A 22,369-nucleotide genomic window follows, 5' to 3' on the forward strand; every position below is an offset into this window, starting at 1 on the left:
TCTGCGGACAGACTGGCTGTTGTCGTCTATCTACCCTGGAAAATGAAAAAAAAAATGACGTCGTCGCTCATTTCTTTCATGACAATTTATTTTTTTACACAGCTGCCGGAAAGCAGGAATTGAAGTTTTATTTCTTTTGACCAGCAACGTCCTGGGTGATAATGCGTTGCGTTAAAATTCATTTTTGTGTTTATCTACCATGCATTCATCTTCTTTGCCCTTTTTAATGGGCTTAGTTTTATATCCTCGGCCAAAAGGCATGCCAATGTCTCCGGAATTACATGTATATGACCATTTAACTTTTACATTTCAAAGAGTAATTTGACATTCCCCTTCACTGCCGTGAACCCGACCTACATGTCTCTCCAAATTCAACATTGATGTTTCTGTTGTTGGCGTTAGATGGCACCACTGTACCACTCCTGGCCATGAAGTCATCATCAGGGTCGTCATCCCATGTCCCAACCAGTCCCTGAGTCTCACCTTGGACAGTGCAGCAGTATACAAGATCAATTTATAAAAACACTGAAGACACATTTGACAAAGATATTTCCCCTTGAAGATCCTCACGCCCCACGACCTAGTTTTAATTACTTAGGAACCATTCTTCAGAATGAGAAGAGCCGAGTGCTAGCTAGGCCACGGCCTAAATATGAGGGCCCTAAGGAAGACCGCTTAATCCTGTAATGGTATCTCCGCCTCTCACACGCCTCCCCACGTGTCGTCCCTTGACCGGTTGTATTGAGCCCCTGCAGGTACTGTGTACGTCATTCAGGGCTCCGTATCTCGAAAGGTTCCTTATGTTGTGCACGTGCGCAAGTGTCTCGATTCCATGGCCCCGTATCTCGAAATAGAATCGCTATGTTGCGCACGTGCGTATGCGCGTGTGTAGTGTGCATCAGTACGCCCGGAAAGCGCTTCTCGTAATGCATGCAAGTGTCTTAGCTGAATATTATATTACTTGTATGTTATATTAGAATTACCACTTAAAGAAATACAGGGGGCACGATCGAAACTTGAGTCACAATAAAATGAATGAGGAACGATTCCTTCAAGAGTGAATGCATAAGAAGCATCAGAATGGCTTAGATATCTCACCTAGGGAATTCAGGACAAAGGCAACCTGAGCTTCAGAGATAACTTGACACCTTCCTCTTCACTATAGCCTATCTTCATCGTGTCAAGTTATCTCTGAAGTTACTTGACACGATGAAGATAGGCTATAGTGAAGAGGTAGGTGTCAAGTTATCTCTGAAGGTCAGGGTGGACAAAGGTCTTTCACTGGACAAAAAAAAAAAAAAAAAAAAGCGAAAGCGTTAATAATTCACCAAAATTTCTTTTCTTCTACCAATGACAAGTATTATCACATGCATCACTCCCTGCTTGTTCCAGGGTAAGATGTGAAGTGTAGCCTCTTCCTAAGTAGCTACACCCTAGACTGACGGGGAAATAAAATACATTGCTCTTATGCTACTTTTCACGGCAGCAGGACTGTATCCTCCCCAGGGAGGTGACAACGGCTACACCCAGTCTGTATCATACACATAACACAGACTGGCTTCAAGAATTATTTGTATATGGTGAACATTTTACGAGCTTATTTGCCATTCCGTAAACATTTTACTCTAACATCTGATAGGTACAGTTGCTTTTTTTAATGAATTAAAACAATTGAAGCTTTTTGCAAATAAAATACGTGTTCAACGCAACCTATCACATAATAGGAGAACCATTTAAAAAGAAAAACACTCAAGTTTGAAAAATATGTTTATTGTCAATATATATTGAAAGATTAAAACTAGACGATTTCAACAGGACAAGAAAGCAAAATTCCGGCAAACTACCTTTGAAGATATTTTTCTCCACATTATTATGCTTCTACTTTGCAAAAATAGAGTAAGTGTACATGTCAATAAATATTTTTCTAGAAATTTCACACCAGCAAAAAAAAAAAAAAATGAAAGGAACAAGATTCATTGAAAATATTATTCTAAGACAACACAACATTGCTGATTGCATTTCTACTAAAGTAATGGATAGTGATCTAATCTTGTTAACAAATGATTAAAATGCATACTACGTTTCAACGTCTTAGGTTTCCCTTTTTAAGCACCCGCTCGCCTCTATATTGATCCTAATAAATATATCAACTCTGAGGTACTGGTACTAGTAACCAATATGAGGTCACCATCAGAAAGAAAATAATATATTTCATCCAATTCCTATGACCCATAGCTTTATTTATTGCATGCCCATCTCTCTATGTATATAGACGTCTCAACTATTGTTTATTATTTTAAGAATTAAAATTTCTATCAATACTGTTTACAATTTAACAATCTCATTGGCAATTAACCGCTCAATTATTCACTGCAGCATCAAAGCTTGAACATAAACTGTGAAAATTTACAGTTCTATAATAAAAATAAATGTTTAATAGATGAAGACAATTTGTCTGGCCCAATGTCCATTGTTATTACTCATACATTTTTCTAGCAAGCAATACAACAACTATGAATTTCTTACTTCTGTAACGTTTTAAGTCATTTATTACTTTACGTATATAGACAGTCCTCTCACACACCAACGTCAAAGAAAGCCCTCAGCGGTGACTGGAACTCATCATTCGGCCATAACTGCCCCCACTGCTGGAGCTGCGGAAACTGGCCAAACTACCAGCACTATCAGGGCGTGGACTGGCTGCCGACGGCTCGTTCAACCTCCCAAAAATGGCCTCGTCGTCTCTGAAACGGTTTAACTCCGCTCCTTTCTGCCCGAACTGGTAGCTGAGGTCATCCCCCATAGAGGCCTGGTAGATGTTGGTGTTGAAGGACTCTACAGGTGTGACGGCACGCTGACGAACTGGAGTCTTCTTGGGTTTCTTCCTCTTCCACAGGAAGCCTGAAGAGCAGATATGCACAATACAATGTACTGTGACTAGGCTATACAAGCACCGGTTTTGAAAATGATATGTTCGATTGTTTGTCTTGCTATTTAAAATAGAAATTCGAATATATGACGGATTTGCAATGTGTCAGAATGCAGGTGTGAACATACTTGAAGGCATCCATGAACAATCACGAGGTGATATGATGTCAGTTGTGTCATATGTACATGTACTAGCATTATTGTGTCAACATATTGGAATTGTTCTTCTGTAAGCAATGCCTTTATGAACAAATTTCTTCAAAACTTGAAGATGTGTAAGCCTTTTAAACAGAGACAATCTTTTATACCCCCTTTACACTGGACGGCGTCCTTTCTGCGTCCTCTCTGCGACCATGAAATTTGGCATCGCTGTGGTCTTAATAAGGAAGCACGAGCACTGATTTTGTATCAGAAGAACGCTCAATGATCGGCCAGTTGTCGGCAGGTAAAATATTATAATTTTTTTAACTCTCAAATGGGGCCGTGCTGCTGGACGCAGAAAGGACGCCGTCCAGTGTAAAGGGGCCCTTATTTGTAGTCAGGAAAAGAGTGCAGATGGAGATAAAATGATATAGTTATCTGAAGCATCTAGAGTTAAATTGTTTTATTCAGCAATATCATTACCCAGAAGTCCCAAGGCTGCTAATGTTCCCAGAATTCCTAGAGGTATTCCCAAACCGAGGCCAACCTTCTGACTGCTGTCGTCTGTGTCTGTTTTCTCATTGGTTAAAATTTGTTTCTCAGGGCCCTGGATAGAAACACAACATGACAGAAATAAAATCCAATATAATAAACTTTCATTCATTTTCCCCTCATAACACAAACAGTGTTAATCACATAGAGATCTTATGTTAATGTAAATGTACAAGTTATGGAATTTCACATCAGTTTACCAAATAAAATCAAGCAATTAAAATAAAAATCTCACAACTTCTATGATTTCTCATTTACTAAGAAAATCTTTAATATTGAAAACATATGTAAGGGTTCTGTGACAGGGTCTTTAACTTCATAAATCATAATGAAATTTAGAAACCCTTACGAAAAAGTCCTATAGGATCCTATAAGATCCTATTGGATTCTATAGGAAATTAGCCCAATTACCTATAGGATCTATAAGACTTTTCATTTGGGAAGAAAAAGCAAACTCTCACCATAGGGTTGACGGAAGGTAGAGGGGTCACAGGGGGCACAACTAACCCCGCACGCGCATTCTTCACATCAATGTCACTACAGTTTGTGCGGTTGGTCAGGACATCAATAATTTCATTCAAAGCCTCTGGAGTTCCGTTGTAGTATATAGTTATAGATGGAGCACACGTGCCACTAGGGGGCAGACTGGTAGGCAGTAAGGCGGAGGTGGGGGCAGCAGACGACTGGGAGATCTGAGGAAGAAAAGTGATAATTGTGAAATCTTAGATGAATTTTTTTCACTGGATAAGAGTGTGCATAGCCTTCTTTGTCAATTTAACCAAGTTTAACAATCTGTTGAAGAGGAGGTACCAGTGCACGTCTACGTTTTCAATAAAAACAAGATCATTAGCTTTGAGATAATGTTGAGAAAGTATATCTAACAAAATTAATTTCATGTAATATTTCAAGATATTCTCAAAAGCCACATTACCAGGAATCAACATCCTCATCAAAATGTCTACCCAGAAAAAAAAGTAGTACACAAACTGCAAAATTTTGAAAACAGTTCTTCTGTCTTTTTTCTTCACTTACGTGTACAGTAACCTGTCCAGGTGTTGTACCCCCTACACCTGGTTTACCTGGTATCACATTGATCTGGAAATACAATAAACATAAATATAGTCTGTAGAAAATAAATTGTTGCACATTATAGGCATTTAGGCATACAAAGTTTTCAAGATGGAAATAGTCAGGAGGAGTATTCATGAAAGTTTTTTATCAAATCAAATTCTTATTTATTAAAAACATAACTCGGTTCATAATAGAGAACTGACTATATCAGATGTAAGCATATCCAAACAGATGGAAGATTTTTTGTATTCATGGAATTCTTTACCTGAGGTTTTATTCCAGTTGGAGAAGAAGGAGTTGTCTGAAACAGAAAACATGGGAGCTGAACTATTATTCTTCCTTGGTGCAACATCAACAATAATTGACTACTTCTAATAATAATTCAAACTATCTATCTCTGTCTCTATCTCCCCCTTTCTCTCTTTGGCAAAGTATATGCTTATATATTGCATTATATTCATGTCTTTGCCTTAAATTCTCAATTATGTCACATGTATTTTGTACATGTTGCTATCCACACTAATCCTGCAGGTCCTATATATATATATATATTACTCAACAAATACTACTAGTTACAATAACTTGTACTACTACGATATCTACTACAGGCTCATGTCAAAGTACCCCAGTACCTTGCTGTCCACACTGCTGTAGGTGTTGGCCAGAGATGTCTGGATACCAGGTGGCGTGGCTGTGCTGTTGCTGGAAGTTCCTGTTGTTACCCTACTCTGAGTAGTCTGTTGACTGTTTACCTGTTGACATAAACATTTTCCAGAGTTGCGGGAAAAAGTTAAAAAGGAAAACCTCTTCTATGTTGAACTTGATGTTTCGTATGCACAATAAATACAACAAATACATATGAAACTGGCATCATATTTTGACACAAATGCAACATATATATAATCAGATGGTGTGGCTGCTGCAATGAAACATTAAAATGTTACTAAGATTATCCCACATTCTTTACAGATTTATTCACTTAAACTTACTGCGCTACTTGCTGGGGAAGAAACCATGTTTCCTGAAGTTGTCTTTGCGGAGCTGTCTGGAGAAGACTTAGGTCCTGTTGTAGTTGTTCCCTGCCCTCCATTACTATTACCACCAACACTGACACCCAGAGAGGGAGTGACTGACACTGATACTGATGACATGCTGACTGTTGATTGGCCAGATCCTGTAGAGGCTCCTCCCATTTTTGTTGTCATGGTAACCCCTGAAGTTGCAGCAGATGACACACTGTTCAGTCCCCCTGAACTAGTCCTTCCTGTGAGAGAACTCACAGTTGTTCCAGATGTTGGTAAGTTGCTGGAATGGAGGGTGGTTTTGACACCAGCAGTAGATTTACCACTTATCCCAGTGTCCTTTGTTGAGGTTGTTGCAGTGGTAATGTTAGGCATTCCTGGTATGGTTGTGACACCAGGGGGTGCTGATGATGGCACACTTGTTGACCTAAAGACAATTGATGCAGTGGATACATTATTACCAGCAGTTGTAGAATCCACCATCACTGTTGTTGGCACGCTGGGAGGAGTGGAGTTTGCAATATTCTTGATACCAGTTGACGTCCCATTGGTATGGTTGCTAGGCAACTCGGTGGTGAGTGGAGACAAAGTTGTGGTGAAGATGATGGCTGGTCTGGGACCTGAACACAGGCTGGAGAGAGAGAGCAGCAGAATGATTCATAGGTGACGTAGTCTATAGACTTATGACATCATTATAATTTTCAATTACAGCTTTTTCATTTTCGTTTTTTTTTTTTTTATAGAAAGTCCCTCATTGAATATATTCACAATATGACACTACTATCAATTTTCTGGATGACCGTTTTCATTGCATTTAGACTTTTTCAATTCTTAAGGGAAAAAAATTCATTTTTGGCTGGCACAAATTAAAAAAAAACATAAATGCCAAACTCAATAAAATATATACTAGATAATTTTTTCATCAAAATATCTTCCTATGAAATACGTGAATACTGTGAGAGCCGTGGAGCTGTTATGACCCTAGCTGTCCAGTACCTGTGATAGTCCGCAGTATAGGACACCCTGCTGGGGGTCAGTGAATGACCACTGGCCAGTGCCACTATCAGGGACACCCCACTGTTCTGCTGCTGGACGAATCTCTCAGCCACAGAGACTAAGTTCACTGTGCTTCTCTCTGCCTTGTAGAATGTGAATGTTATGGTATCCTAGGAGAACAGAGATTACAGCATCACAGTTTCAGTGATGTTATAGAGCAAAAAATGTGTATCTATAAATTTCAACACATATATCTCTTTATCATCAAGGTATAAGTAAATAGTATTCATTATTCTTGGAAAAAGTGTTATCTATAAACCATTTTGAGTTTCAATTTCAAATATTTCAGACACTTTTAAAAATAAAAATAAATAAAATGGCAATTGTTGCATTTCACAAGTAGCGGTAAAAATCTGACACTTGTAGTTTGAAAAGTTCGGGAAGATTGCACTTGTTTTGATTCCTTCAGCTTCATTAAAGCCTTCGGCTACAAACGCAGAAGCTTTTTTTGGATAAATTTCAATACTGAACATCTGAGAGCTGTAGAAGACTCACCCCCTGTATGTCCGTGACAGTAAATGTTGACATCACTTCTGCTGGCAACTCAGAGCTGAAGAAAGTCTTCAGTCCCTGAATAATATCAGTGGGAAATGATAAGATGTCTTCTCCTTGGAACTCCATTGTCATAAGTACACTGGAATATATACAGAGAGGATATTAATCTATTGAATTTTGACTTGTATAGCATAGGTGGACCAACCTTGACTTTTAAGGCTTAAAAGACACAATGAAATTTGAGATTGCTTATATCTAATAATTTGTTTTAATTTTTTTAATATATAACCATCTTTACAAAGTTAACTTAATTGCTCAAAGCATATCTACTACCTTTTAATAATTAATTTAAAAATATTTCAGAAGCTTAAAGCCATTTTTGATATGACATTCTTATCCCCATCCTGTGCTGAAAGTGTGTGTAAATGATAAAGAGTTATTTACTCAGTGAAGTCATCTTTGTTCCTTGTTGGAATGTCAGTTTTGCCGTCAGGTCCCACATAGAACCGGCCGGCTACAGAGAACATGGCATCCAGCACAGTCTTGTTGTATGGAGAGAGATCAGACACCTGCATACTTCCCTGGAGGACAAACCTCACGCCTTCCTGAAGATGATATACAAATATATGTGAATTTATACCATGAGCTTAAGGCCTTTGTATAGCAGTTTCAGTCAGTAACAACTAAACCTTATTTGAAATTCCAGCAAATATCTAAAATATTTGTCTACTAAAAGCGTTGCAATTTCCAAAATATTTGAGAAATTTATGATCTATAAACTCTTTAATTCATAAGTTTCTAATTATTTGCCCATTTCATAATGGAGATGGAAACTGGTGATGGAATTCTTGGATTTTCCCCTCCCACCATCTTTCTGAAGCAGAGGAAAAGTTTTGCAATCAAAACTATGCAAAATACAACATGATACATTTGTTTTTGATACCTACTTCATTTACCGTCACCTCTGGAATGTTCTTATCTGTGAGAGCTGGGTGGAAACGTCTGACAAGATCTGCTCTAAAATTTCTTTCCAACTCTGAGATCTCTGCTGCATTGAACTTCATTGTCCTGTTACAGGGGATAAAGGCCTGGTATGGCAACCTGGAGGTTTTAAAGATTTTTAAAAAGTTGTTTTCATAATTACAGCAATCTTATGGCACCCACTTAAACAAAAAGGTAACAGAAAGGTCCCTTGTGATCAGGTATTGTGATACAGTGTACCCACCCCACACCCCCCTACTACCCCCACCCCTCCCTAACTCTCACCTCTGTGTCAGATAACAGTTATCACCACAGTAAGGTCCTTCACCCACAGTACACCACCCACATCCTGGCATACAACCCACCCCACACCCCCCTACTACACCCAACCCTCCCTAACTCTCACCTCTCTGTCAGATAACAGTTATCACCACAGTAAGGTCCTTCACCCACAGTACACCACCCACATCCTGGCATACAACCCACCCCACACCCCCCTACTACACCCAACCCTCCCTAACTCTCACCTCTCTGTCAGATAACAGTTATCACCACAGTAAGGTCCTTCACCCACAGTACACCAACCACATCCTGGCATACTTCCCACCCCACACACCCCTACTACACCCAACCCTCCCTAACTCTCACCTCTCTGTCAGATAACAGTTATCACCACAGTAAGGTCCTTCACCCACAGTACACCAACCACATCCTGGCATACTTCCCACCCCACACACCCCTACCACACCCAACCCTCCCTAACTCTCACCTCTCTGTCAGGTAACAGTTATCACCACAGTAAGGTCCTTCACCTAAAGTACACCACCCACATCCTGGCATACTTCCCACCCCACACCCCCCTACTACACCCAACCCTCCCTAACTCTCACCTCTCTGTCAGATAACAGTTATCACCACAGTAAGGTCCTTCACCCACAGTACACCAACCACATCCTGGCATACAACCCACCCCACACCCCCCTACTACACCCAACCCTCCCTAACTCTCACCTCTCTGTCAGATAACAGTTATCACCACAGTAAGGTCCTTCACCCACAGTACACCAACCACATCCTGGCATACTTCCCACCCCACACACCCCTACTACACCCAACCCTCCCTAACTCTCACCTCTCTGTCAGGTAACAGTTATCACCACAGTAAGGTCCTTCACCTAAAGTACACCACCCACATCCTGGCATACTTCCCACCCCACACCCCCCTACTACACCCAACCCTCCCTAACTCTCACCTCTCTGTCAGATAACAGTTATCACCACAGTAAGGTCTTTCATCTACAGTACACCAACCACATCCTGGCATACAACCCACCCCACACCCCCCTACTACACCCAACCCTCCCTAACTCTCACCTCTCTGTCAGATAACAGTTATCACCACAGTAAGGTCCTTCATCTACAGTACACCAACCACATCCTGGCATACAACCCACCCCACACCCCCCTACTACACCCAACCCTCCCTAACTCTCACCTCTCTGTCAGATAACAGTTATCACCACAGTAAGGTCCTTCATCTACAGTACACCAACCACATCCTGGCATACAACCCACCCCACACCCCCCTACTACACCCAACCCTCCCTAACTCTCACCTCTCTGTCAGATAACAGTTATCACCACAGTAAGGTCCTTCATCTACAGTACACCAACCACATCCTGGCATACAACCCACCCCACACCCCCCTACTACACCCAACCCTCCCTAACTCTCACCTCTCTGTCAGATAACAGTTATCACCACAGTAAGGTCCTTCATCTACAGTACACCAACCACATCCTGGCATACAACCCACCCCACACCCCCCTACTACACCCAACCCTCCCTAACTCTCACCTCTCTGTCAGATAACAGTTATCACCACAGTAAGGTCCTTCATCTACAGTACACCAACCACATCCTGGCATACAACCCACCCCACACCCCCCTACTACACCCAACCCTCCCTAACTCTCACCTCTCTGTCAGATAACAGTTATCACCACAGTAAGGTCCTTCATCTACAGTACACCAACCACATCCTGGCATACAACCCACCCCACACCCCCCTACTACACCCAACCCTCCCTAACTCTCACCTCTCTGTCAGATAACAGTTATCACCACAGTAAGGTCCTTCATCTACAGTACACCAACCACATCCTGGCATACAACCCACCCCACACCCCCCTACTACACCCAACCCTCCCTAACTCTCACCTCTCTGTCAGATAACAGTTATCACCACAGTAAGGTCCTTCATCTACAGTACACCAACCACATCCTGGCATACAACCCACCCCACACCCCCCTACTACACCCAACCCTCCCTAACTCTCACCTCTCTGTCAGATAACAGTTATCACCACAGTAAGGTCCTTCACCTACAGTACACCACCCACATCCTGGCATACAACCCACCCCACACCCCCCTACTACACCCAACCCTCCCTAACTCTCACCTCTCTGTCAGATAACAGTTATCACCACAGTAAGGTCCTTCATCTACAGTACACCAACCACATCCTGGCATACAACCCACCCCACACCCCCCTACTACACCCAACCCTCCCTAACTCTCACCTCTCTGTCAGATAACAGTTATCACCACAGTAAGGTCCTTCATCTACAGTACACCACCCACATCCTGGCATACAACCCACCCCACACCCCCCTACTACACCCAACCCTCCCTAACTCTCACCTCTCTGTCAGATAACAGTTATCACCACAGTAAGGTCCTTCATCTACAGTACACCAACCACATCCTGGCATACAACCCACCCCACACCCCCCTACTACACCCAACCCTCCCTAACTCTCACCTCTCTGTCAGATAACAGTTATCACCACAGTAAGGTCCTTCATCTACAGTACACCAACCACATCCTGGCATACAACCCACCCCACACCCCCCTACTACACCCAACCCTCCCTAACTCTCACCTCTCTGTCAGATAACAGTTATCACCACAGTAAGGTCCTTCATCTACAGTACACCAACCACATCCTGGCATACAACCCACCCCACACCCCCCTACTACACCCAACCCTCCCTAACTCTCACCTCTCTGTCAGATAACAGTTATCACCACAGTAAGGTCCTTCATCTACAGTACACCAACCACATCCTGGCTTAGACACACATGTAGCATGCTGTGTGCTGAAAATGAAAAGATACCACATTTGAAATTAGTCATACATATATACTGATTGTGTTTGCTGTGACAGTGTTCTAGTCATAAATATTTTTAATGTGACAATGTTTTATACAGAAATATGTTCGGTGTGACAATGGTTTACACAGAATGTGTTAGCTGAGACATGTTTTAGAAAATGTGTTAATTGAGACAGCCTCACCTAGTGCTGCACTCCTGGTCACACATAGACTCAAATGAAAACGTCTTAGTCTTCCCTATGACCTTGACCTCATTTCCAGCCACTATGGCCTTGACTTTGCCACTGTCTATAGCCCTGAAAAAAGCCTCTGCTTCCGACTTCAAATTTATACTTGTAAGGTTCTTTGGCTTACTGAGAGCAAAAGTAAGGTTATTCTGAAAAATGAAATAGTTTACAGCTTGTATGCAAGTGCTTTCTAAAGTGGATCCATCAGAATTACAGAACTATTAGCAATCTTTTAGATGACTTACTTAATAATAATGTGATGCATATGGCTAAAAAATAACAAAACTGCACATTTAATGTAAAATGAATGTATAATATAATAAATTGTATAATGATGGTGGTAGCAGACAGAGAGTCACCAAATTATGCATATTTGGAAGCAATGCCTCAACAAATCTTAAATTAATAAAATGAACCAGTTGCAACAATGGTTATTGCAATTTACAAATAAATGTATAAAATCCTTCAAAAGTTTTACTCCAAAATCCAGTTTCTAACGTTTCTTAATACCAAGATTTCTGGATATTACAAAAATTAATTGAAATTGAAATTCATCCATGGCAAAGATTAACAAAAATCTAGAGCCTGTACTTAAGTTTCTTGTCATGTTCCAAGCAGACGCAAAAAATTCTGAAACCTTCCAAAGTTTTACAAAAGTCCCAAGCCCAAACTAGGATGTCTTACCCCATGTAGACTCAGATGTCCCAGTGACCTGACAACCGCGGCACTGAAATAGGATGTCAACTGTTTCTCTAGCTCTGCCATTATGTCCTTCCTCAGACTGTGAGAGCGGGCTAACAGCTGGTCAAAATCCACACCATTTAATATAAGAGTGAAAACAGCACTGGAACAGAGAAATAGAGTGATGCAGGTTTAAAATCTAATTACAGTGTTTCATAAAATTATAAAAATATTATATTTATTAACTACATACTCAGTATTTTTTGTGCTTGGAAAAATTAAATATGATTTTTTTTCTCAGTTTGCTGATTGCAAAGAAGTCCGCTGGAAAGTCCGCATATCACATGGATATGATTGGACTGATTTAATTAAAAATAGAATCGTCATAAGCAAAAAAAAAAAAAAATGAAAAAAAGCACTGTCATTTCCTTCTAATCAAAAACAGCTAGAAAAAGTGGTGAAGATTCTGTCAATTCTGACAAAAAATAAAATTTTACTCTGTTTGATACACAAAAATGTGATTCTGATCTCACTTGGTGTAATCATCAGCAGCCGACACTGTGAAGGCACCAGGTTCTTGCTTGGTGCCAAGTTTGAAGTTAGTCATGGCCAGAAGGTTCTGGATCTTCTGTCTGGCATCTGCTATTGATAGCCCCTTCAGTGCTGCTTGAATGGCAAAGTGGATGGTTTGCTGTGTACAGTAAAAATAGTTTCATATCATGTTCTATTAGCATTACAGCAACTTTTTCACCAAATGATAATAAAACAGATAGAAAATATCAAATATTTTCTCTTTCTAAGGCAAATTTCATCTATTATTGAATTAAATCCATTCGTGGTCATGTATTACTACTGGTATAATACTAAAACAATAACAATGTAGCAACTCATTAGGAGTTCAGTGATGCTGGTGAGGCTATCAGAATATAAAGAAATGCCCATTACCCCCTGGAGAGTAAGGTTCTGTATGCCTTTATCAGTGACCGGTGCAATAGCCAGAATTTTTGATCGGAAATCTTGCAGCAGTTCCTGCTCATCTGCAGGTGTCAGTGTGTCTGGTAGGCATGGCAGGAACACACTTATGTCAGAGAACCTGTGATTGGTCAAAAATAAACCAACTAAAATTGATGATTTAAACTTTTTCACACAACTATAAATAATATATCTGGGCAGTGATAAATAATTTTTTTGCAATTCACCAGAAATGCAATTTTTCTTAGCAAATTATAAAATTTTAAATCATGGCAATTACATACACCAATGTTTTCACACTGCCACTTGTCCTACCTCTCTTGCAGAAGGCAGTCGTCACCACAGTATGGCTGGTTGTCAAGGTAACACCAGTGACAGTGAGGCCGGCCATCACAGATCATCTCTGTTGTTCTACAAAATAAATTAAGATACCATTATAATTAGTTTCTCTTTCAATGACAGGTGATTTAGAAAGGGCAGATTTTTAAAATATGTGTATCTTAAACTATTAATTATCAGGACTGAGGGTTCGGAAACAGAATATAAAACAGACATCTGATGCAATATTTGAAAAAGATACATAAAATGATTTAAATTTATGTAACATTATCCCAAACCAGTCTGACCTAGAAGCCTACTTTCATAACTGTATCACAACTATTTCAATGTTCACAGGAAATTAAAACAAAATTCAACCCACCCATTTTGTGAGGAGCATGGTTCAGGACACAGATCCTCAAAGCTTCCCTCCACCACCACATCTTCAGCCTGAAGGGTCAGTCCACTGACCTTGACATTGACCACTCCTTGGTCTACAGCTGCCTTCAGTTTGGCCGCCTCAGAACTCAACAAGTTAGCTTGACCAGTTGTGGTCTTGTTCACTGAGAATGAGATGTAGTTCTGGAATGTGGAATGATATTATAAAGAGTTGGCCTACAGAAAAAAGTGTGACGGAATATTGTGTTAGATGAGACAGTATACTTAGGTAAATGTAACAGAATACTTTGTAAGATGTGACAGTATATTGTGTTGGATGTGACAGTATATTGTGTTGGATGTGACAGTATATTGTGTTGGGTGTGACAGTGTATTGTGTTGGATGTGACAGAAGTAATAAGACACACAAACTCACCCCTCTGATCCACACATCATCCACTGTCTGTGCGACCTCTTGAGCCATGTGAGAGTTGACCAAGGTGTAAAGCTCTTGCTTCAGTTGGTCCCTCAGGGATAGTGACCTCATCAGCTGGCTGTCAAAGTCCACCCCCTTGAACAGCACTTTCACCTTCATACTGTTATATAGAAAGGCAGAAAAAAACCCTTCTAAAAAAGGTAATAATACCAACATTTTTCAATTCCAAACTTCTACATGGGAATAGCCCCATTTTATGCTATCTCACCTGATTTTGACTTATCCTACATTAAAGAATGTACTGGTATGGACCAAGAATTAACAAGAAGAAGAAAGAACGGACCACCAGCACATACCTGGTGTAGTCTCCAGCCTCCCGTGTCCTGTACTGGCTGGGACTGGAGTCAGGACCTATCCTGAAGTCCTGGGACCATGACAGCAAGTTCTCAAGATGGCGGTAAGTCTGGTTCAGGGGTGGATCGTTCATCACAGCAGCTAGAGTGAAGGAGAGGGTATCCTGAAAAAGAATAATAAAAATGATTAGAAATACTTAGTAAGTAAAACAAAAATTAATCGTAATTTGACAATACAGAAAATAACACTACTGACTAAGTAAAGGGTGTTCCAAATTTTTTTTAAATTCATACAATTTATAATAAAATTATAAATTTTGGCTACATGTACATCTACTAGGGAAATGGAAATCTAGACACCTGTAAATGATACAACCTTAGCCATAGAAACCTGACCTCAGTAAATGTGAAGTTCCGTAAAGCTTTGGCTGATAATCCAATGGTGGAAGACCGTATTTTGTTCTCAAAATTCTTCAACATTTGGCTCTCCTCCTCAGTGGTCAGTTTGTCCAGGCAGGGAACAGAGGTGGACACTACTATCCTGGGTTATATAATAATAATAATAGTAATAATAATAATAATAATAATAATAATAATAATAATAATAATAATAATAATTGAAAAATACTTTATAAAAATGGTTCAGGTAAATATGAAACAAAATATTATTGTTATGTAAAGTACAAGGTGGAGCAATTTGTGTCATACATGTAGGGTTGTTTTACTTAGTCCATGGATTTTTGAAAATGAACAAGATGTCAAACCCACTGTGACAAAATGACTGTTTGACAAAACTGTACATTTTTTAGACATCTCTGAATATTAAGACATACAGATGGTTAACAATGAACTTCAAATTAAAAGGTGTGTCACAGTGAAAAATGTTGAAAAGGCCTTCTCTATTATAAGTGCTTCATTCAAGTATTAGCATGGTTAAAGGAGCCTCGTGTTGATCACTGTCACGTACAGCACTGATGCGTTGTATATGATATAATTCCCGGGTCACAATTACCTTTCTGGCAGCAGACAGCTGTTAGAACAGGCCAAGACAAGACCAATACTACACCAAGCACACCCTGTTACTGCATCACATGACAACTGGTCTTTTCTGGAATACAGAGGGCAGCAATATACAGATATGTGATTAAGTAACTGGCTAGATACATGTATCTGTATGCAAATACACACACCCCTAACAGTGCATACACTGAATATCATATCATTATACAGAAACACATAACTGTGCATGATGAAACACAAATTGAAATCAACTGCCTGGTAAACAACAAGGAACATACTTTATTATACATGTACATATACACAAAAACATTACACACATGAGAGAGAGAGAGAGAGAGAGAGAGAGAGAGAGAGAGAGAGAATGGGGGAGGGGGGAGATTACCTATCAGAGCATTGTACTGGACATATATCCTGGTAAGAGCCAGTCACACTAACTGCTGTAGGCACCCTGTTTACCCCCTCTATTGTGACATGGATGCTTCCAACTCCTACTTCAGCTTCAAATCTCTTGGCATGGTCCATCAAGTCCAGAGGGGAACCAGGTGGTTTGGTGATAGCAAAGCTGATGTGGCGCTGTAATGTAATAAAATGGTTCCATTGTTTTGTTCCACTTTTTTGGGAGGAAATATACTAAGCCACATTTTAACCCAACATAAGTCACTGACAGTTTTTGTATCAAAAATTATCCAAAAAGAATGAATTAACCAGATTTGAACTTCATTAGCAACATACAACTTGTATCCACAAGTGCACAAGAAATCAAACATTTTTAATTTTGTCTTAGATACTTGGTTCCATATTGTCTTATAATAACACTGTATTGTTTTTTCCCTACAGCTGTGTATATATCTCAGTGCTTGTGATGTAACATACAAAACAGGATATTACGCTCTTTATTTTCTTTAGATTTTCTACATAAAAATTCAATTCACTTTTAATTTTTGATGTCACAAACCTGATCAATTCTTATATCTTGGACTCTGTTGGCTATAGTCTTGTTCAGAACCATGTCTACTATGGCGTGTACTGACTGCTCAACCTCCTGACGCGCTGTCAGTGGATTCTTCTTCAAGACATTCACCAAGTCAGCATTTTTAAAGGAAAATTTCACATGGACCCTGCAACATTAGGGTTGATAGTATCAAATGATCTCAAATGACACTGCAAATTCCAAACACCATTTCATTTCAGTTGGTGTGGCTCTCTATGGTTTGACCTTCACATTGCTTAATGTCAATAATATAAAATACATTACATTTTCTATTAACAGATAATAAACATTAAAATGTATAAACCATGCAGAGAAATGTGGGCATTTAGGCACTTTCTTTACACTCACACTTACATGGTGAAGCCATCACTGGTGGTAGCTGTGTATTTGTTGGGGTCAGAATTTGGGCCAACAGCAAAGTTGCTCTGCAGCCCCCTCTGGAGGATGCCCAAACTCTCTACAACTGGTGGGTCTTGCATCGTGCCCTGAAGGATGAAGCTGAGGCTTCTTGGCTGGAAAATTATTAAAAACATACAAAGTATTCAATTATTTCAATGTCAAGCTATGATAATATAGTGATAAAGGATGGTCCCATTTTATTATGATAAACATTATGCATTTCACAGTTCAATGACCAAAATATCACACTTGACTATCTCTAATTTAACAACTATACTAGTATATGTCAGTTCAAAGACACCAACGAGATTAACAACAGTCAAACCAATCTAACCCCTCCACTTCCTTCCCCCATGTATACACTAAGAATATCTGACATTTACCAAATTGAACATGAAGGAGTGAATGGCTTTTGAGGAGACATTGGGCAAGAGGGCATGGATGGATGCCTGGAAGTTTTCCCGTATTTCCTCAGCTTCCTTCAAAGAAAGGGATCCCAAATCCATGCATGGGAAAAACACTGTGACATTTTTTCTGAAATAATTCAAATTTAAATATCAGACCTGTGTCACCACATAATTGGTGCATATAATAGGGGCACATACTGGCCTGTCCCAGCTTGCATGTGTAAATTAACCATAAACAAGATAGCCACATCAAAATAGCTTCTGATCAGACAGTAGTAAATGTATCATTGATTTATATGGTTTTGCCTTCAAATTGTGTTGGATATTAAATCTTATTGTCTGATAAAACATTTGTGTTAGATGTGACAGCTGTGTTAAATGTGTTCAATGCGATAACTGATTGTGTTGATTGTGACAGCTAATTGTGCTACACATGTCAGCTGATAACGTTACATTAAAGTTATGACAACTGATTGTGCTAGTTGCGATGGTTGTGTTGGATGAGACAGCTAATTGCATTAGATGAGACAGTGGATTGTGTGCTGCACATTTCATCACCTCTCCACCAAGTAACTGTTGTTGGAGCAGATAGGTGGAACATCATAGTCTCCCCAGTCACAGCCAGGAATAAGGACACAGCTGCTGCTGTTGCCACTACAACAGAAATAGACCAGATATTAAATGTAGGGTTAACACAAAACTACTTGTTAACAGTAATAACTTGATCTTTTCAATGGAGATAAATGAATGTGCAGTTTTTAGAGGCATAATTTTAGGATTCATTAAAATATGTATCTGTGTAGAATTTGTGGTTTTTCTGTACAGAATAGAACAACATTAAGGTAGCCTGCTTTTCAGTTTTGTAGCTGCCACTAAATAGGGATATTTTAATTTTTAGGAATTATGAGTTTAAAAATACAATATTCATACCATGTAAAAACACAAAACAAAGTGACCCCAGCACTACTGGAACATATTTCAGTGCATGCACTCACCCCTCTGAGCAATCTTTGGGACATAGTTCATGGAAGGAACCAAACCACTCGACCTTGGGTGGGACAAATTTTTTGGCTTCGATCACTCTCAGAACCCCTGCCTGGATTGTAGCTCTGACATTGTCCACTAGATGGAGCAGTGACACAGGACTGTCCACAGGCTTACTGAAGGTGAAGGGTATGTAGTCCTGGGGAGAAAAAATGTTTGTGTGAATTACATTGAAAATGTTTCATATAAGTCTATGATGAATTCCTTTGGCTAAAAAGGTCTTAGTAATACCCTTATGCAGGGGCAGATAAAGGCCGTCTTCTGGGTCATCTGGAAGACAGTCAGAATTTTTTCAAGTTTACATTGATGGGCATCTAATTTATCTGTTGGAAGACAGTCAAAAATGGAGGATGGATCATTAGAGATAATTTGGAAGACTGCCAAAAAATATTTCTGGATCTGCCCCTGCTAATGCTACTAAGACTTAAGTGAGTTTCACAAAGAGTCTAAAAGACCGCTACGTCAATTTTCTGCCTTTAACTAAGCTCCATGAGCAAATTGTCAGTGCTGGTATTGACAAAGTTTTTTACTCTCCAAGATGACAGTGGTCCATTTAGGTATGCTAATTTGAAATACATTTACTTTTTTTAATCATCGATTTTTTTTTTTTTGTGTGTGTGTCATCATTTTAATTGCAAGGGCCAAAAAATCCAAAATGTTTTAAAATGTTTTTAAATAAATAAATAAATTACAAAATCTGCTGCACAGTGAAATTTCTGGGAGTTTCACAAAACCATTTTTAACTTAAAGATCACACACATGTATAAATGCTACAGCCAAAAAAAATGGTTCACTTTTTTCTTAATCCTCGACAGTGTCTGAACATAAAATGATATAATCATACATACCCTTTTCAATACTTAATAACAACATAACACACATAATAAACATGATATAAATAGTGACAGATCAATACCTTCTCCATCCAGAAATTGTCCAGGGTAGTGGTCACATCTGGGTTGGAAATGGCCGCTGACAGTGAGCGACGTATTTCTGACGTAAATTGCTGTCTGGCTGTGAGAGACTGCCCAAATTCATTATCAAAGTCAGTACCATTATAGACCAGCTTCATACGAATGCTGGAGGAAAAAGAAAACAATCGAAAAATGTAATCAACTTTATCTACCAGAACAGCTTCATACAAATGCCAGATGAAAAACATAACACATCATACACAATTTTACTTGTATTAAAACAATCATTTAAAATAGTCAAATTTACCTGATTATTTGATAGTCTAAAATTGCATTTTGTCTCACTCTATATAACGATATTAATACCTAAGATAGTCTGAGACAGGCACAAACATCTCCATGTAATTAAACAAAAAAACACTAAAACATGTACATAAATCAATGTAGTTATGACTTACTTGGTAAAATCTTCGGGATCCCTTGCCCTGTACTTGGCCCTGTTTGTGTCTGGTCCCACTGTGAACCCCCTCTGCCATTGAAACAGCTCCTCTAGATGGCTGTAGGTTTTGTTCAGAGTGGGGTCCCTCATAGTGCCCTGTAGTGTGAACTGAATGATATCTGCACTGTTCTGAAATATAATATAATATAATATAATATAATATAATATAATATAATATAATATAATAGGTTCATTTACAATATGTTGCTTTTACTTTTAAAAAAGCCAAAATCTGACCACCCTTGTAGAAAATAAGGCCATATAGCATATACTGTAACTGAGACCCCTGTCTCACCCCTCCTCAAACTGTATATGTGTGAAACTCTCACCTCTTCAAACTTGAATGAATGTAAAGCTTTGGCCGACACATTGGGGAGGTGGCCATACAGCTGGTTCCTAAAGTTAGAGAGAACCTGTGTCTTCTCATCCTGGGGGAGACTGGTAAAGTCAGCACAGGGGAAGAATACCTTGGTCACGATGCTGAAATATGGTGTTACATGAATACTAGTAAACTGTGTTGTACAGGGGAAAAACACCTTGGTCTCTATGCTGAAATGGTATTACATGAATACTAGTGGACAGAGCTACAATTTGGTTCATGAACAAAATTCATTCAAGTTTTCAAAAAGACAAACATTTACATGGTTAATAATGATGTTGTAATTGCAAGTCATAGAAAAAGGAGAATGATATTTAAGAATTTGCTAGAATAAGAGAAAAGAGCTGCTAATTAGTTCTTATTTCATCATTTACTCAGAACTGAAATCACCATCACAGGGAAAAAGATATTTAATCAACAAAGACTATTGATTAACTACGGGCAGAAGACAAAATTCATAAATATTCAAGACATTTTGACTCGTACCTTTCTGCTAATAAAGCATTATTCTGGCAGGTTTTGTTCTTGTCATAATCTGACCAATCACAGCCTGGTATTGTCATGCAAGACATTTTGTCTACACTGAGAAGAAAAACAGAAAAATTATTAGCTGAAAAAAAAATTATTAGCTGAAGTCACTTCTTTCTACTTATTTTCCGCAACTATGGATTTGGAAAGTAAAAGAAATTAAAATCAAAGAAAAGTATTTAATTAAAAAAATTTCCAATCCATTTCTTTATTTTAAATAAGATAGCATACATTACCACTGTAAAAAGTGCATAAAATAAGACAATTTGGCAACCAAACTAAAATAATAAAACATATCATTTGAAGAATTCTACCGGTACATTACCAACTGACTCTGAAATCAAATAGTGTGAAATGATACTGTGACAGTATCTGAATTTCAAATTTTATTATAACAAATTTAACTATTATTCAAAACAGATGCCCTGAGAGCGACCCATCCTCACCCGTCGGAGCACTTTCTTGGACAAAGAAGTTCAAAAGTTCCCTGGTAGGAGGCAGCACTTGCTGTGACAGTGCCAGCTGGTCCAAGATGAACTGAAACCTGGCTGTTGTTGACTTTTTCTTGAAATGTGTAGAACTCTTCCACAAGGTTCACATCACTGTCAAGGCTTTTGGAGATGGTGAAGGGAATAAAATTCTGAAAACAAAATTGTTATTCTTAATATCTAAAACATTTTTTATTCAAAGTTGTTTCTCTTTTTTACATGTTTGACATGCAATATGATTTCTGTACCAATGCATAAATTTCAACTGGTCCTAAAGTGACGCATACATATATTCTCCTAAATCATGTGAACGAACCTCATCTTCTCAATTGCAGCTACCTAATATTATCTAAGTTTCTTTAATTTTGTGACTTTCTAAACCTTAGCTTCTCCATCTTCAATCCTTAAGTTAATGTCACGTACAGTGGCTTCTGAACCTCACCTTTTCCATCCATATATCTGTTATGGTGGCAGCCACCTCAGGTCGAAACACTGCCATCACCTCATTCTGAAGCTGGCCAATCAACTGTTGCCTGGCATTCAGGGGGTCACTTCGCAGGAACTGGTCAAAGTCCACAGTATCCGGGAAGGTCAGGTGTACTCTTAGGCTGTAATTTTTTTAAGGGATTTAAAGATTTGTGAGTAGAATGATATGCATGTTTGAAAACAGGTTGTCTAAGAGAATACCCTGGTTACGCCGCTACCAAATTACTGCATACTAGACAAATCAAAGGAGTCATTCCCAATGAATATGTCTATATAGATCATACCAATTCCACAGGGACTCTCGCTGAATGGAATCATATTAAGAGATTAACACCCCTTTCTGATATTGAACCAAGTTATTATACAAAAATGTTTGAAACAAGGAGGTATTTAAATTAATGTGTTAATCTGATTGCATTCAGCC

At 39.0% G+C, this 22,369-nt stretch overlaps 1 protein-coding gene across 1 annotated transcript in view; it reads right to left on the minus strand.

The window, feature by feature from the left end:
• Positions 1–1,754: 1,754 nt before the first annotated feature.
• Positions 1,755–22,369, minus strand: part of LOC106157809 (uncharacterized) — a 45,358-nt gene continuing 24,743 nt past the window's right edge. Inside the window, exons 29-62 of the mRNA XM_087015516.1 lie at positions 21,902–22,067; positions 21,418–21,611; positions 20,930–21,025; positions 20,394–20,544; positions 20,024–20,193; positions 19,568–19,730; positions 18,603–18,790; positions 18,166–18,261; positions 17,584–17,734; positions 17,156–17,313; positions 16,766–16,928; positions 16,193–16,383; positions 15,803–15,898; positions 15,187–15,331; positions 14,794–14,954; positions 14,438–14,597; positions 14,006–14,205; positions 13,621–13,716; positions 13,279–13,426; positions 12,867–13,024; positions 12,337–12,496; positions 11,608–11,801; positions 11,315–11,410; positions 8,213–8,366; positions 7,710–7,870; positions 7,266–7,404; positions 6,711–6,880; positions 5,682–6,345; positions 5,325–5,444; positions 4,958–4,993; positions 4,654–4,716; positions 4,083–4,313; positions 3,553–3,676; positions 1,755–2,901 (exon numbers count right to left, since the gene is read on the minus strand). Of these exons, the coding sequence (XP_086871642.1) occupies positions 2,603–2,901; positions 3,553–3,676; positions 4,083–4,313; positions 4,654–4,716; positions 4,958–4,993; positions 5,325–5,444; positions 5,682–6,345; positions 6,711–6,880; positions 7,266–7,404; positions 7,710–7,870; positions 8,213–8,366; positions 11,315–11,410; positions 11,608–11,801; positions 12,337–12,496; positions 12,867–13,024; positions 13,279–13,426; positions 13,621–13,716; positions 14,006–14,205; positions 14,438–14,597; positions 14,794–14,954; positions 15,187–15,331; positions 15,803–15,898; positions 16,193–16,383; positions 16,766–16,928; positions 17,156–17,313; positions 17,584–17,734; positions 18,166–18,261; positions 18,603–18,790; positions 19,568–19,730; positions 20,024–20,193; positions 20,394–20,544; positions 20,930–21,025; positions 21,418–21,611; positions 21,902–22,067 (5,662 nt within the window). The 3' untranslated portion in view covers positions 1,755–2,602. The remainder of the gene's footprint in view (positions 2,902–3,552; positions 3,677–4,082; positions 4,314–4,653; positions 4,717–4,957; positions 4,994–5,324; positions 5,445–5,681; positions 6,346–6,710; positions 6,881–7,265; positions 7,405–7,709; positions 7,871–8,212; positions 8,367–11,314; positions 11,411–11,607; positions 11,802–12,336; positions 12,497–12,866; positions 13,025–13,278; positions 13,427–13,620; positions 13,717–14,005; positions 14,206–14,437; positions 14,598–14,793; positions 14,955–15,186; positions 15,332–15,802; positions 15,899–16,192; positions 16,384–16,765; positions 16,929–17,155; positions 17,314–17,583; positions 17,735–18,165; positions 18,262–18,602; positions 18,791–19,567; positions 19,731–20,023; positions 20,194–20,393; positions 20,545–20,929; positions 21,026–21,417; positions 21,612–21,901; positions 22,068–22,369) is intronic.

Source organism: Lingula anatina, chromosome 6, assembly GCF_051362555.1.
Source record: "Lingula anatina isolate TDL-2025a chromosome 6, LinAna3.0, whole genome shotgun sequence".
NCBI classification, from domain to species: Eukaryota; Metazoa; Brachiopoda; class Lingulata; order Lingulida; family Lingulidae; genus Lingula; species Lingula anatina.